This window comes from Acinonyx jubatus, chromosome D2 (genome assembly GCF_027475565.1).
Source record: "Acinonyx jubatus isolate Ajub_Pintada_27869175 chromosome D2, VMU_Ajub_asm_v1.0, whole genome shotgun sequence".
Taxonomy (NCBI): domain Eukaryota; kingdom Metazoa; phylum Chordata; class Mammalia; order Carnivora; family Felidae; genus Acinonyx; species Acinonyx jubatus.
The window spans coordinates 38,469,295-38,483,376 of record NC_069393.1 but is presented as its reverse complement, the minus strand read 5'-3'; the positions used below and the strand labels follow the sequence as shown (position 1 = coordinate 38,483,376).

Sequence of the window (14,082 nt, the reverse complement as noted above, 5' to 3'; positions counted from 1 at the left end):
CTTCGCTTAAGCTGGATCCAGTTGTTCTCATTTGCGATCATAGTAATAATAAGAATAATTAATAAAAGGCCTTTCTAAGCTCCCTCAGTGAGTGTGTCCGGTGTGGCCTTCCTGTGGAACTGACGTATCGCAGAAGCCGCCAGGAGTGGGGGAGAAAGATCTTGGCAGAGATCTTTCTGCTTTTGTTTTTAGGCATCCTGTCCTATCTACCAGATGAGGCTGCGGGGGTGGTGGGCAGAGGACCCCATTCAGGAAGGGGCGGTCAGGGCAGATCTCATGGTCCCGGAAACAACGGAGAGAGTGGTTGGCTTCCTGTGTAGGGGAAGGGCATCTGCTGCCCTCCCCTAGGAGCCTGTCTTCCACCCCAGGTGTCATTCCAGTTTCTTTACACGTTTTTACGGTACCTGTCACGATGAGCACAGGGTGATGTATGGAACTGTTGAATTACTATACTATATACCTGAAACTAATATAACACTGCACGTTAACTAACTGGAATTAAAATAAATACTTCATTAAAAAAAAGAAAAGAAAAGAAGGGGCACCTGGGTGGCCCAGTCGCTTAAGCGTCCGACTCTCGATACAGGCTCAGGTCGTGATCTCGTGGTTCGTGGGATGGAGCCCCAAGTTGGGCTCTGCTGACAGTGCAGAGGCTGCTTGGGATTCTCTCTCTCTCTCCTCTCTCTGCCCCTGCCCCGTTCTCACTCTCTCTCTCAAAATCAATAAACATTAAAACAACGAAAATAACAAAAAAAATTTTTTTTGCCGTTACTGTGTCAGTAAAATCAAACTAAGCTTCGACCTAAAAATGTACAGGCCAAAAGTATAAGCTTTGAGGTCAGTGTCCTTTGTCATGACTGAGCTGCAGCATTGATACTGACTGTGCCCATGTGTAAGTCCCTGCTCACTCTGTGTCCTGATTTTCACGTCTGCAAAATGAGGAGGCTCTGACTAGATTACCTCTGGCGCAAAGCAGGGAAAGGACATTCCTGCAACCGCCAGGCAAGAGGAGGGTTGGGGATAAATGTGAGCATGGCTGGACACCCTCCATGCCTGAGACCTCAGATGGAACTAGGTGGTGCGGATGGAACTCCCTCCTGTGAACCAAGAGGTGGTCGTATGACACAGAGGGAGAGAGAGAGAGAGATCCTGGGCCGTGCAAGGATGAGGACCAGTCTACTGGGCATAAGGCTGGGCAGCCAGGGGAGGCAGATGCTCCCTGCCAGGCGTCCATCCCACCAGGCGTCCATTTCCCCAGCCCCGGGCTTGAAGCCAGAGGCAGCCACTGAGGCCTGTCAGCTCAGGGGCTCCAGCTTGCGTTTGGCTAGAGGAGCCTGGAGTTCAGGGAGGGGTCCGGAAGAGGGATGTGCATGGGGCAGCTGTCAGGAGAAGGAATTCGAAGCCTTGGACAGAATGAGCTCCACTCGGAGTGAGAGTCCGGCCTGAAGAGGACGGAGAGCAGAGGCCAGCCCTGCACCATTAAGTGGTCAAGTGGGAGGAGGGAGGAGGAAAAGAGGTAGCTAGTTGGGTGAGACCAAGGCAAGCAAGAGTGCTGCCCTGGAAGCCCAGAGGAGGAAGAGTGAAGGTCCGGGGGTGGTCAGCTGGTCAAACACGGCTGACAGTTGGGGAAGGGGAGGAGGGGGGAAGGGAGAGGAGGAGGGAGGGGGAGGGGCCTAGAGGGAGCCACCCGATTTTGCCACGGGGAGGTCTTGGAGACCCAAGTTTATCCCTTGCGACTGGGAAAGCAGTCCCTTCTTCCTCTGACAAGTCTCCCACGTGTGAAGCCATTTGACTCTGAGAGAGGCTTTCCGCAGGGACCTCCCCGACTGCTCTGTGGAGAAGCCCTGGCCAGCAGAGGCGGCGCCATTTTATTGGGGCACGGGCAGCACACAGGTCTGGGCCCCCACTCGTTGGCCAGGCCCCCACTCGCTGGCCAGGCTCCCGGGTGGAGCACGGCCCCCCACCCCGGTGGCTCAGAACTCGCAGACCACCAGGCGCTGCTCTCCGCAGGCCTTGTCGTTCCACTTGCCATTGGTAAAGATCTCCACACAGTTCTCTGCGCCGCCATTGTTGTTGGGCTCCCCTGGGGCCCAGTTGGAATAGACCAGGGGCTCCCCGGTGGGGTAGATGAACTTGCCTTCCGTCTTGATGTCGGTTATACTCAGGAAAGCAGCCTTGTTCTCAACTGTGACCAGCTGCTGCAGGGCGTCGTTCTCGGCCGCAGAGCGTGGGGAGGCCATCTGTCCCCCGGCCTGTATACACACCTGCTGTGCGTCCTCAAAACTCTTTTCAATACCTCCTGTCTTGAAGATCTTCTCCCCGACACCTCGGCCATTGGGGAAGAGCTCCACTAGGAGAAGAGGACAGTCAGGTTGGGGTTATGGCAGCACCAGGCCAGAGCTCCCGGGCTCTGTGACCTTTGTGCGACAGCCCCCACCCGCCCCGCCCAGCATCCATGTGGGATATCAGGGCACCCGATAGGACAAAACTGAGGCACTTGCTTCCAGTGCACTGGCTTCACAATGCAGCCTGGGAGGAACTCCTGTGGTCCGTAGTTATAGATGAGGACACTACAGCCCAGAGAGGTTAAGTAAGGGGCCCGGAGTCACATACCCGTCAAATGTACGTTTAGGACTGAACCTTGTTTGCTGGGACGCTCGAGCTGGAACGTGCTCTTTCTGTTTCACCCCACGTTGTGTGCTGGGGTCAGTGGGAATTGCAATGACTTTGGTGAGTGATGGCTGGGGCAGTTTCTGATGCGCGTGTGCTGGGGGTGGGGCAGGGGCATCTGAGAGCCTCACTGTGCTAATCTCTGCACTCACTGCAGCCCGGTGTTGGCCCCTCGGGATGCATGTGGGTGATGCCCCAGCCAGTCAGCCTCTCCAGGGTGCTGGGTGAGGGGATGAAGGCACCTGAGAGGTGGCAGGGGGCCGAGGGGATCAATTCTGGGAGAGCCCTGTTTGGGAATCGGAAGCCAGGTGTTTCACCCCATCCTGGCAATGACTGCCTAGGTGGAAAAAGGAAAGTTACTTCCCTTTTCAGGGTTTCTAATTCCTCATTTCCGAAGCGGGGGTACGCTTCATAAAAACATCAACTATGTGACATATCACGTGTCTAATCTTCCATCCCATCCCCATCCCTTTGGCTTTTGGGCTCAGGCACGGAAATCTTCAGGGCCCCCGAGAGGGCTGTGCCCTGGCCTCACTGGGCTGGTTAGACCTCAGGGTGCACCCCGACCCCCTGCCCTTCTCTGAGTAGCTTCAACTAGGGCTCGGGGGCAGATTCTCCACAGGCTCAGGACGGACGGCACTCAGGGCAGCCCTGGACAAGGTCAGTGCAAGAGTCCATGTGCCGCTACTGGGTTTTATGTTCCATGCATCTGGGTGGGCACACGTGCGCATACATGAACATGTCCCTGTATTCGTCTGGAGGTACATGGGAGTACTTACCGTCTGGACTTTTGCGCGTACGTATGCGTGTGCTCATGTATGTCATGGTGTGGGGTGAGTGATGGTATTTGAGTACACACATGTGGCCGGCATCTCTGGACATGCTCCACTTCGCAGCGGAGTGCAAAGGAGTGAGTGAACACATGTGCAAATTTGTTGTGGAGGGAGTGAGACATACCCAATACCTGAAACTCCCATCCTTGGTTCTTAGGTACTTGGTACTTAGGAGCCAAACCTGTGTCTTACCCAGTGAGGCCCCTTTAGGATCTACTCCTTTGGAAATCGCTTCTTTTTTTGGATCAGGGAGATTTGATGAATGATGGAGACCCAAAGCTGACGTCAGGGAGAGCTGATAAGGAGGGCCAGTCAAGGACCAAGGTGGAGATTCCAAAAGGCACAGGGTACTCTGCAGGATTCCAGGATTAGGAAGAATCCCTGATTTAAACACCCAGCAGGGTGCAGGGAGAGCCCAGCACTGGCTGGAGCCTAGAGGTGGCCAGTCCCCTTCCAGAACCATGGGCATGTCCAAGGTGAGATACTTGGTGGCCACATAGCAAGGCTAGGCCCCCACCAGCCTTGAACCCCGAGAGCAGCATCCCAGCCCCAGCCCTCAGGACAGTGTCTGGATTCTCTGCTGCCTTGGGCTGTGAAACAATATCTGGGCACTCACACGCCGGGTCCCACAGAGGTAAGAAATGCATCCTGGGTTGGATGTCCCCTGTCTATCACAGGGAGCAGCACAGGGCAGGCAGGAGTGAAGGTCTGTTGAACTGCACAGGTCTCAGGGCACCGATCGGGTCATAGGTGGCTGTGATGTTGGCGGGGGGGGCATCCTGGAGCCTGATAACCTCCACCAGGCTTCCATCACCCCCATTGAACTGGTGATATGGCCACACCCTCCTCTCTGTCTCTTGCATCTACTTCCAGATCCTGGAGTATAGGGCTGCCTGCTCTGTCTCAGCACTACCCTCAGCCCCAGACCCTGCCCCAACCTGTTCCAATCCCAGACCCAGACCCAGCCAACTCCAAACCAAGGCCCAGGCCCAGTCGGAGGCCTAGCCTTGGTGCCTGGCTCGATTCGGATCCAGGGACGTACCTTTCCTATACTGAGAGAAGGCATTCTGGAGGTGTCGGACCTGTCCACGTAAGGCCTCCACCTGCTGCCTCAGAGCAGTGATGTCTGCAGAAGAGAGAGGTCGAGTGAAGGCAAGCCCAGCATAGCCTGGGATCAGCTCAGAGCTTGGGCCTTAAGGGAAAGGTACCCAGCTGCAGGCACATATAGGGGACGGGATAAGGAGCTGGGACCAGGCCCTAGCAAGCCCACATCCACTAACACAACTAGCCCCTGTTGCCCCCAGATTTCCTATACTTCTATGAACAAACTGTCCCCGGAGCAGGTCCCTGCACACCACTGACACTGAACCCTGTGAAAATTTAACTCCATATTCTGGGGATCTCATAGCGCCTTCTTTGGGGGGGCAGCAATATACTTTCGTCAGTACTTCCTGTCCACTGGGTTATTTGATAGTCAAAGCTATCCTTTGAATTGGGAAGGGAGCTGTGTTTTCTCCGGTGATCGAATGGAAAAGCTGCTCAGGGCTGCCCTCCTGTGAGTAAGAGTCTAAAACCAGAGCCTCATTCCCCTGCCTTCCTGCCCGCTAGCGTCCCTGCTTCCCACCCACTCCCTGCGGTTAATGGGGCCGAAGATAGGCTGTCCTGAGATAAAGAAGGCCACCTCCCTCCCCCTGTCCCCACCCCGTGGCGGCTCCCAGATCTAGCAGATGCTGCCTTACCAGGAAGCCCGCTCTCTCCCTTTGCTCCTTTGTCCCCAGGAGCACCTCTGTCCCCCTTCGGTCCTGCGGGCCCTTTGGCACCTGGAGGTCCTGGCGGACCCGTGGCTCCAGCAGGCCCTGGGATCAGAGAAGAACTGGGTGAGCTCTGTATCCACTTTCCAGCATTGTCACCCTCCCAAGACATGGGCTGTCCACCTGGCCTGCGGTCCCCCCTCCCCGATACAGACTGCTCCCAGAACCCAGCCATGCACCCTCCTTGGACATAGACTTTCCCTACCACCCAGTAACACCAGCTCCAACTTGATGAGTGGCAGTGGGGGAGGGGTGGCCATCACCAGCATCAGGGATGCACAAGGGAACCGGAGCCCCATCCTAGCTCCTTCCGTCACTCACCCACTGCCCCAGCATTTCCAGTGGCTCCACGCTCACCAGGGGCACCTCTCTCTCCTTTAACCCCTGGGGGGCCTCTCGTCCCTGCAGAGCCCTGCATGCCAGGCACACCCACATCTCCTGAGGAAGGAACAAATTGGAGCAAAAGCTGCCGAGAGTGGACTTTTCACCCTTCGCTCCAAGGGGAGAGAGAACCGGTGAGAAGGTGCTGCTTACTGGCCGGGGTTCCTTCGCAGAGGCGAGCAGGAAAACACAGTCAGTGTGGGAATGTGGGGGAGAAGGGGCCACGACAAGGCCTGCCCAGCGCTGATGGTCTGGGCATTTCCCGGCACTCTGAGCCGGCCTTGGGTCACACCATGGACTGTGCCGTATTCCTCCCTTCTCCCTCCCAGACCCGGCCACCTACCAACCACCTACCTTTGGGCCCAGCCTCTCCTTTGGGGCCTGGTGTGCCTTGAGGTCCTACATTTCCCTGCTTCCCTGAGGGACCCTCTCTGCCAGCTGGACCAGGCGTACCTCGAGGTCCCGGAGGTCCTGGGGAAAAGGACCAGCATGGTCAGTGACACTAAATCCTGCTGGAAGTGAGAGCGTCCGAAGAGAGGAGAGCAGTGATAGAAGTCAAGAGAGGCAGCATCGTCATAAAAGGTGATGTCAACAGGAATTCAGTCTCCCCTGCAATAACCCAGTACCACCTTCAGAACAACCTTCTTCCTTCTTCTTGGGGTGGGATCTGTGCATATCTACTGGCATGTTCTAGAAGCTGCAGCACCACCTGCAGACATCTGCATTCCATGCCCAGCTGCTCACCAGATGGTCCAGAGTCTCCCTTTGGTCCAGGCTCTCCAGCAGAGCCATTCTCCCCTTTGGGCCCAACTGGGCCAGCCGGTCCAGGCGTCCCCGCTCTCCCTACAGCTCCTGGCGAACCTGTAGCAGCAGAAGAAATGGGCACAAACCTTAGGCCCAGAGACGAGCCAGCTGCGTGCACGGTCGGGCCCCTTGCATTCCTTCAGGGTTCTACAGGGTGTAGACGTCCCACTTCCACATTCCTTGGTACAGTGGTGATCCAGGAAATGGGTGTCCACACCCCTATTTTACAGGTGAGAAAACAGGCTTGCTGGAGCTGGCTGTGAACTCAAGCCAAGACCCATCTGACTTTCCATGCAGGGCACCTCCCCCTGCCCCAAGACCACGGTATATACAGCAGGCAGTCTTAGCCTTGATTTAGCCTTGATCATGGACTCCTTGTTCTCCCTTTCCCAGAACCAGAGTTTATGTCAGAAATGACACCTGGCATCAGGGAAATGCAGATCGAGACCACGATGAGATGTCACCTTACCCCTGTTAGAATGGTTATTAGCAAAAAGACAAAAGATAACAAGTGTTGATTAGGATGTGGAGAAAAGGGAACCCCTCATGCGCTATTGATGGGAATGTAAATCGGTGCAGCCACTGTGGAAAACAGAATGAAGGGTCCCCAAAAAATTAAAAATAGAGTTTTACACTCAGTTCTGTTCATTTGGTTATTCTTTTGTTGTTGTTGTTGTTGTTTGTTTTTTGTGTTTTTACTGAGGTGAAATTCACATAATATAACATTAGCCTGTTGTAAAGTGTACCATTGATTGGCAGTTAGCACGTCCGCAGTGGTGTGCAATTACCTCCTGTATTTAGTTCAAAATCACTTCGTCACCCAAAAAAACCCATAGCCACTAAGCCATCACCCCCAACTTCCCCTCTCCCCAGCCCCTGGATAGCACTACTCTGCTTTCTGTCTCTATTTCCTATCTTGGACATTTCATATAAATGGAATCAGACAATAGATGACCATTTATGTCTGGCTGTTTTAACTCAGAGTGACATTTTTGAGGTCCATCCACTTGGCAGTGTGTCTCAGGGTTTCATTCCTTTGTGTCGCTGAGTAGTATTCCACTGTGTGGACAGAACCCGTCTTGTTCAACCACTCATCAGTTGATGGACACCTGGGCTCTTCCCATCTCTGGGCTGTTGGGAATAAAGCTGTTATGAACATTCATGTGCAAAAAGAGAAGGAATGACACCTGACAGGTGCCGCTGACTTGTTCATTCACTCATCTGTTCACTGAGAAACCATCTGTGGAATATAACCGGGCAAGATGCAAATGTTAGCACCAGAACCCGGTCTGCAAGAGATTTGCAATAGAATTTTAAACGGTGAGGCACAAGTGATGAGTGAGGAAGAAGATTCACAAGATGCCCCTTGTCCTACCACATCATCACCCCACCCCAGTGCACACACATATGGCCAGAGCTGTCTTCCTGAGGGAGCAAATGGGACTTCAGGGTGAGGAGGATTTAGAGAGACTCGCAGAGGGAAGAGGACATGTCAGACTTGGAGACTTGTGCTCCAGGAGGGGCCAGGCCTGCCTGGGTAACACTGTGCTGGTGGTGGGGTGGGTGCCTGTGATGGGTGACTGAGAGGCTCTGTGCTGGGCATTGTATCCTGCCTGTAGTTATGATCCTCACCAGGAATGAAATGGAAGCATGGAGGGTTACAGGATGGGCCCCTCACCCCATATCCAATAGGGCATCATGCTGGGCAGAGATGTCCCATCCCTAGGCTGAGGTCCCCTTGGGCTCCACCCTGGCTGGGATGGCAGCTGGTAGAAAAAGCGTTAGAGGTCTCCCATCCATGGTGTAGAAGTCCTGGAGACCATGAAAGGACTCCCTCTTCAACAGCAAGCACCCATGCCTCCCGAAGCACTAATTTTGCATCCCGGTGTCCCCCAAAGGCCAGCCTTGTGCCTTAACGCCACCTGAAGTGAAGCTTTGTGGACCCGCAGTCTGGCCAGTCTGAACTGCACTAAATTCCTCATTTCCTTACATCTTACAGTCACTCATTCCACAAGTACTCACTCGAAACTTCTACTGTGCACAAGATACCATCAGCAATGCAGGGACACAACAGTGAAAAAAGCAGACACAACATCAGATCCCTCTTTCTCTTGGGGCTGAAACCCAACTGCACAGAGACAGATCATAAAAATTAAAATGTACAACATATGGTTTATTAGAGCAGAATAAGTGCCAGTGAGGAAAAATAAAGCACAGAGAGTGTCAGAAGGCGGGGGTAGTGTCTTCTAAGTAGGGTGGTCAGGGACAGACTCGTGGAGAATGTGGTCTGTAAGGCCGTGAAGGAGCCGAGGAGTGACCCACAGGGACAGCTATGGGAAGAGCAGTGATAGGGCCCTGGGGTGGCAGGGGGCTGGATGTGGTTAGGGACCAGCAAGGAGCCAGTGTGGCCAGAGGAGGTGAGGTCAGAGGAGTATGCAAGAGTGAAGAGTGTCCTTGTGAGCTGCTGAGGGGTGTGTGGTTCTACTCCGGGAGATACATGCCTATATACACCAAATCCTTCTGGGCAGGAATCTTGGAGATGCTGAGGAATAAGAGGACTGTCCCTGGAAATACAGGCTGCAAAGCAGTGTGGGGTCTTACTGGACCTCCATGATACACCTGAGGCATTACCGCATTGAGCCCGCTCCACCCCCTACCTCTGCTCAAGGCTCTTTTCTCTCAGGCTTATCTTGTCCTTTACAGCAGGTTCTTGGAACCCTGTGCATCAAAATCTGCAGGGGACATTGTCACAAGGGCAGACTCTGGCCCCAGTCAGACTTACATGGGTCAGGATTTTGAGATGCTCCAAGCTCGCTAGGAAATTCTCAGACCCATAATGGTTGAGTGACTAACGTGCCTGCAATTCAGGAGCCAGAGTGCAGCCTGGTCCCCTGGCCCATCTGTGCATGGTTCTCTCTCCAAGCACCAACCCAAGGCCGGGCTTGGAATGTGCATGGGGTGAACCACCTGCAGAAGAGAGGGAGGTCTCAGCCACACTCTATGCTTAGGCTCACAGTGTGACCATAGGAAAGGGTCCCCCAGGATTTAATTCAGGGTCCCTTTGAGAGCTAGAGAGAGCGGGGATTCTCCAAGATGCTGACACCTTGAATATGCCTTCCGAGTTCACTTCCAGGGGACCTTCCCTGAGCCCCGGGCCATTCATGTCGGTAGCCACTTTCTATCTGTAAAGGACGGATAGGTAGTCACTTGTCCCTTATCCTACAAAGCCTAGGGATGCTACCTATTCTTTCCAACTTAAATGTTGTTAGTTTCCTTCCTCCCCAACCAAAATGCCAACTCCCAAAAGATAAAGACCACGGTTGATAGCTCCATAGCCCTAGCCCAGAACCTGGGGGTCCCTTGTCCTAGATGCTGGCTCACTGAATTCTGACTCCTTGCCACTGGACCCAGATCCTCCCCTACGGGACAGTACTTCTCAGATGATTCCCTTGATAATCAGTACCTGTGGAAACCTCACGAGAATTCACCCAATTGGTCCAGCAGAAAGATGTAACTTTATCCTAACAACCTGACAAAAAAGAAAGCCTTGGCTCCGTTATTTGTCACTATGTAGTAGATATTATTCCCATTTATAGATGAGCAAACTGAGACTCAGGGGCGCTGGCTTGTCCCAGGGTGGGTCCCTGCTGTAGGAATGGAGCTGGTAGTCAAGCACAGATCTGTCTGATGCAGAAGCCCGTGTCCTTTCCCCTCCAGACTGGGTGTCATTTAGCCTCTCCGTGTCACAATTTTCTTACCTGTCAAATGAGATTCCTATGTTCCTTGTAAGACTTCTGGTAGGATTAAATGAATTACTCAGTGAACGCCCAAGCACAAGGCTGGACAAAGGAATGTGAGCTTCCTTTCACTCTCTCTGTAATGTATTAGGAGAGATCCTTGTGATCAGATCTGAGTATGGGGTCACGGAACCTCATTCTTTCCCGTCCGTCATGACTATTGAAAAAAATATATATTTTAAAATTTGAATTCAAGTTACTTAACATACAGTGGAGTCTGGGCTTGGGGAGCAGAACCCAATAATTCATGTTACATAGAACCCCCAGTGCTCATCCCGACAAGTGCCCTCCTTAATGCCCGTCACCCATTTAACCCATCCCTCCACACACCTCCCCTCCAGCAACCCTCAGTTTCTTCTTTGTATTTAAGAGTCTCTTGTGGTTTGCCTCCCTCTCAGTTTTTATCTTATTTTTCCTTTCCTTCCCCTGTGTTCATCTGTTGTGTTTCTCAAATTCCACATATGAGTCAAGGCATATGATACTGAAAATATTTGACACCCTGCACCGACCCTATTTAATCCAGGTGACCAACTGTTAAGTCCTGGAGCAGGGTTCTGGAGAGCCACAGATTCGATTTACCCACTATTTCCTCATTTTTGGAGTGGGAGGAAGGAGAAGGTGCCAAAGAAGGAGACAAGGCAGCTGGCAATGGAGGGAGGCACCTGGGGGCTCAGAGCAGCAGTCATTTTCCAATCGGTAAGGCAGTGTTTCAGAGGGACCAAACATCTGGGGGAAACCCATCCGCTCAGGAAGAAGAAGTCCACCTCTGAGCCTTCCGTAGCAGAACATCCCAGTACTTCTGGGTTGGTTACAGTTCCAATGCCCACCCCTTTCCACTAGGACAAGCCAGTGGTCCCAGCTCTACCTGGATCCCCCTTCTCGCCCCGGGGGCCCTCTCTCCCATCCCGTCCATCGCGACCAGGCAGGCCGTTCTCCATGGGGCTACACATGACCAAGGTGCAGGCGCTGGCCGCTGTTCTCTGGAAATAGGTCTTCATTTCTGTTCCCAGTGACCTCAGGGGCTGTGTGAGCAGCATCAGCACGGAGAGAGGGAGGAGAAGCATGGCCTAGGCAGGTGAACATGAACGAGAAAGGACATGCTCTTGGTCCCAGGACATGGGCTAGGGCTTGGCCCAGCTCCTGAAGGTCAGGAGAAGCACCTCCCCACCTGCCCTCCCTCCATGGGGCTGAGAGAAGCAAGTCTCCCAAAGCAGTTTAGCGACCAGGTGGGCATATGGTCTGGTCTGGGAAAGCATGAGTCACCCAGCTGGAACTCAACTATAAGTTCGCAGGAGAATCCACCTATTCTCAGATGCCCGTGTTGTCCTTTCTTGTGACTTCCCTTGGGGACTGCCATCGGCACAGGGGTAGGATGTAGAAATCCTCACTGAGGCCACATGTCACATCAGGAAGGATTCACTGGGTGCTTCCGGGAAGGACCTTTCCCGTCTTTGGACCTCCAGCTCCCTGTCTATACCGTCAAGGTGGTTGGCTTAGCTCTGACAGGGCAACCCCCTTTCCTCTCACTTGCTGCCTTGGATGGACTAACACTCTTGCTGTCTGCAGTGCGGTTCTGGAAAGGAGCTAGGATCCTGAACGCTTAGTGATGTCTGTCCTGAGCACAGGATGGGTGTGTGGTTGCGTGTTTTCCAAGCGATTTGCCATCCCTGGACTGGACACCATCTCCATGAGGAAATTCACACGCAGAACCCAAGTGAAAGTTCTCAGAGAAGCTAACTTAGCAGCTGGAGAGCCCCTGGGGCATGCGGCATTCTGCTCTGACCACCTAAAAGAACTTGAGAGAAAGGCCTCATGGAGGAAAAGGCCACGTGAGGTGGGTTCAGTCAAGGGAAGGCTAGTTCGGGGATAGGGAGAGCAGATGTCCAATAGGGCGTCCAGGCACCATCTGATTGGGACTTAGGGACTAAGTGAGACCGGGGCAGGTACAGGGCCTCGGTCACCTCCACTATTGGACTTCTTTCCTCTCTCAGAGAGAAACGGTAAGGTTATGAGCATGGGAAGAGCTTGTGGGAGTTGCAGAGGCTAGGGACAAAGCCTGCGGGACGCGTGCAAAGGAGAAGGGGGTCACCAGGCAGGCTGAGGTGGTGGCAGGGGAGGGGCTTTCCTGGCCAGAGAAGTGCCTTCTCCAGGCTGCTGGTGACCCTGGGCTGGACGATCCCTATTTTGCAGGAGCCTCTTTCAGTTGTGAATTCACCACCTGCCTGGGCTTCCTGGGAATCTCTAGAAACACCCAGGTGAGCTCCCTTATTGCGGCAGAGGCTCAGTCATGAGCACTGAAGGACCCAGGCCAGAACGAGGGCATTGTCCCCTGGTCCGCAGCTACAGCACCTCTGGGGCTCTGCGCCCCGAATCGGAGGAAGAATGATAAACAATCGACATTCTGCCCAGCAGCTCAAGGCACCAGCACCCACTGTAGCCGGAAGGGGCCATGAAGAGAGGTGACTCACAGGTTTTCAGACCCACGATTCAGACGCGGCATCTTAGCTGGGGCTACGGAGGGAGTGGGCAGAGCTGCAGCCCCCTCAGCCCACGGTGTCCGCGCCAAGCTTTCTGATTCAGATTTTATTGAGAAAAAAAAAAATGCCTCCTCTGAAAACTGGTTGGAAAATCAGTGACTTAGCCCAGTCAGTCTCTTTTTTAAAGTAAAGATGTGAGGCTAAGGGAGAAGCATGAATGTCCACGTCCTACAGGCAGTTGGTACCCGGATGGGCTTAAAAGGCAGGCCTGTGTAGACCTGGTCTGTTTCTCCTCTACCACCCTCCTTTCTAAAGAAATCAGGAATGGAGGGGAACAAGAGAGAAGTTGAAACTGCCTGTTCCCCTGGGGCTTCCAGACAATGGCATCCGGCATCTGGGTGGGTATCATCCAACTGACCGCCTTCCACAGCCCGGAGAGCAAATCTCCCACTGAGCATAGGGAGCAGTGAGGGGCGAAAGAGCAATCCTCATCGCCTCACCCCGTCCCCCACCTTTCACACTTCCTAGACCAGAACAGACCAGACCCTGCTTCCACAGCACCAGTTGGATAAACCAGCCATATGGGCGGAGAGATATTCATCGGGCATTGAAAAAAACAAAATGAAGGCAAGGATAGAGACTCACAGATGCTGCCTCTCGGACTCCAGGATCTCCAGGCAAATTAGCCTTTCCTTGGCCGGCACTGGCTATTTATGCCTGCCCTGTCACCTGAGCTGCCCAGCCCTGGTCTTTTAAGAGCTCTTTTCAAGAAGTGGGGCCATTTCTTCCTTGTTGACTCACTCTCACCCCACTTGGGTTCTGGAAACCTGCCACTGATATTCATAACACTGCGCACATATCACCTTAAATGTTATACGGCACTCTCAGTCCGTGATCTCACCTGTACCTCCCTAGAGCCCTGTGAGTTAAATGGCATTATTAGTGTCTGTATTTTACAGATGTCCGAAAATCTGAGCTCCAGAGAAGACCGGCAAGCGGCACAATGATCTACGTCTATTGTCAATGCACCCCGCGTCTGCAGATTCCAAGATCCAGGACCTGCTGTGCCCCCTTCTCTTCCTCCTTCACCTCAACTTTACTGCCCAGATATTGGGAAAGAGCTGGCAGTTCCTTGGCATATCCGGGCAGGGGTGGGGCAAGTAGAGGGGCTGTGGAGGCTGCAGCCTGTGGGGCCACTCTTGCAGGGTCACTCTTTTGCTTCCTACTTTAGATCTTGGAGACACCCCCACTTGCCTTTTAGGGGATGGCCTTCCCTTAACTTCCTTGACCTTATCTCCCACCTTCTTGG

General features: G+C 53.5%; 1 protein-coding gene and 1 long non-coding RNA gene across 2 annotated transcripts; both read right to left on the bottom strand.

Moving 5' to 3' along the window:
* Positions 1 to 1,838: 1,838 nt before the first annotated feature.
* On the bottom strand, positions 1,839 to 13,540 carry SFTPD (surfactant protein D). Its single transcript, XM_015066237.3, has 8 exons — positions 13,419 to 13,540; positions 11,162 to 11,363; positions 6,440 to 6,556; positions 6,050 to 6,166; positions 5,636 to 5,752; positions 5,243 to 5,359; positions 4,546 to 4,629; positions 1,839 to 2,350 (listed from the first exon to the last, which is right to left on the bottom strand). The coding sequence occupies exons 2-8, from the start codon at positions 11,358 to 11,360 to the stop codon at positions 1,974 to 1,976; spliced, it is 1,128 nt and encodes a 375-aa protein (XP_014921723.2). The 5' UTR covers positions 11,361 to 11,363; positions 13,419 to 13,540; the 3' UTR covers positions 1,839 to 1,973.
* Positions 7,176 to 11,153, bottom strand: LOC113600201 (uncharacterized). The gene is made up of 2 exons (XR_003421159.2): positions 9,963 to 11,153; positions 7,176 to 9,466 (listed from the first exon to the last, which is right to left on the bottom strand). It is a non-coding gene; the product is annotated as an uncharacterized LOC113600201 (long non-coding RNA).
* Positions 13,541 to 14,082: the final 542 nt, after the last annotated feature.

Bases quoted from the DNA above. Each gene is read 5' to 3' on its own strand.
- SFTPD (XM_015066237.3), bottom strand. From the start codon at position 11,360: ATGCTTCTCCTCCCTCTCTCCGTGCTGATGCTGCTCACACAGCCCCTG. The intron at 5,753-6,049 runs GTAGGTGGTTGG...TTCCTTCCTCAG, and splicing joins AGGAGAGGCTGGGCCCAAAG to GAGATGTGGGTGTGCCTGGC. The intron at 2,351-4,545 runs GTACGTCCCTGG...CTCTTCTCCTAG, and splicing joins CTTCTCTCAGTATAGGAAAG to TGGAGCTCTTCCCCAATGGC.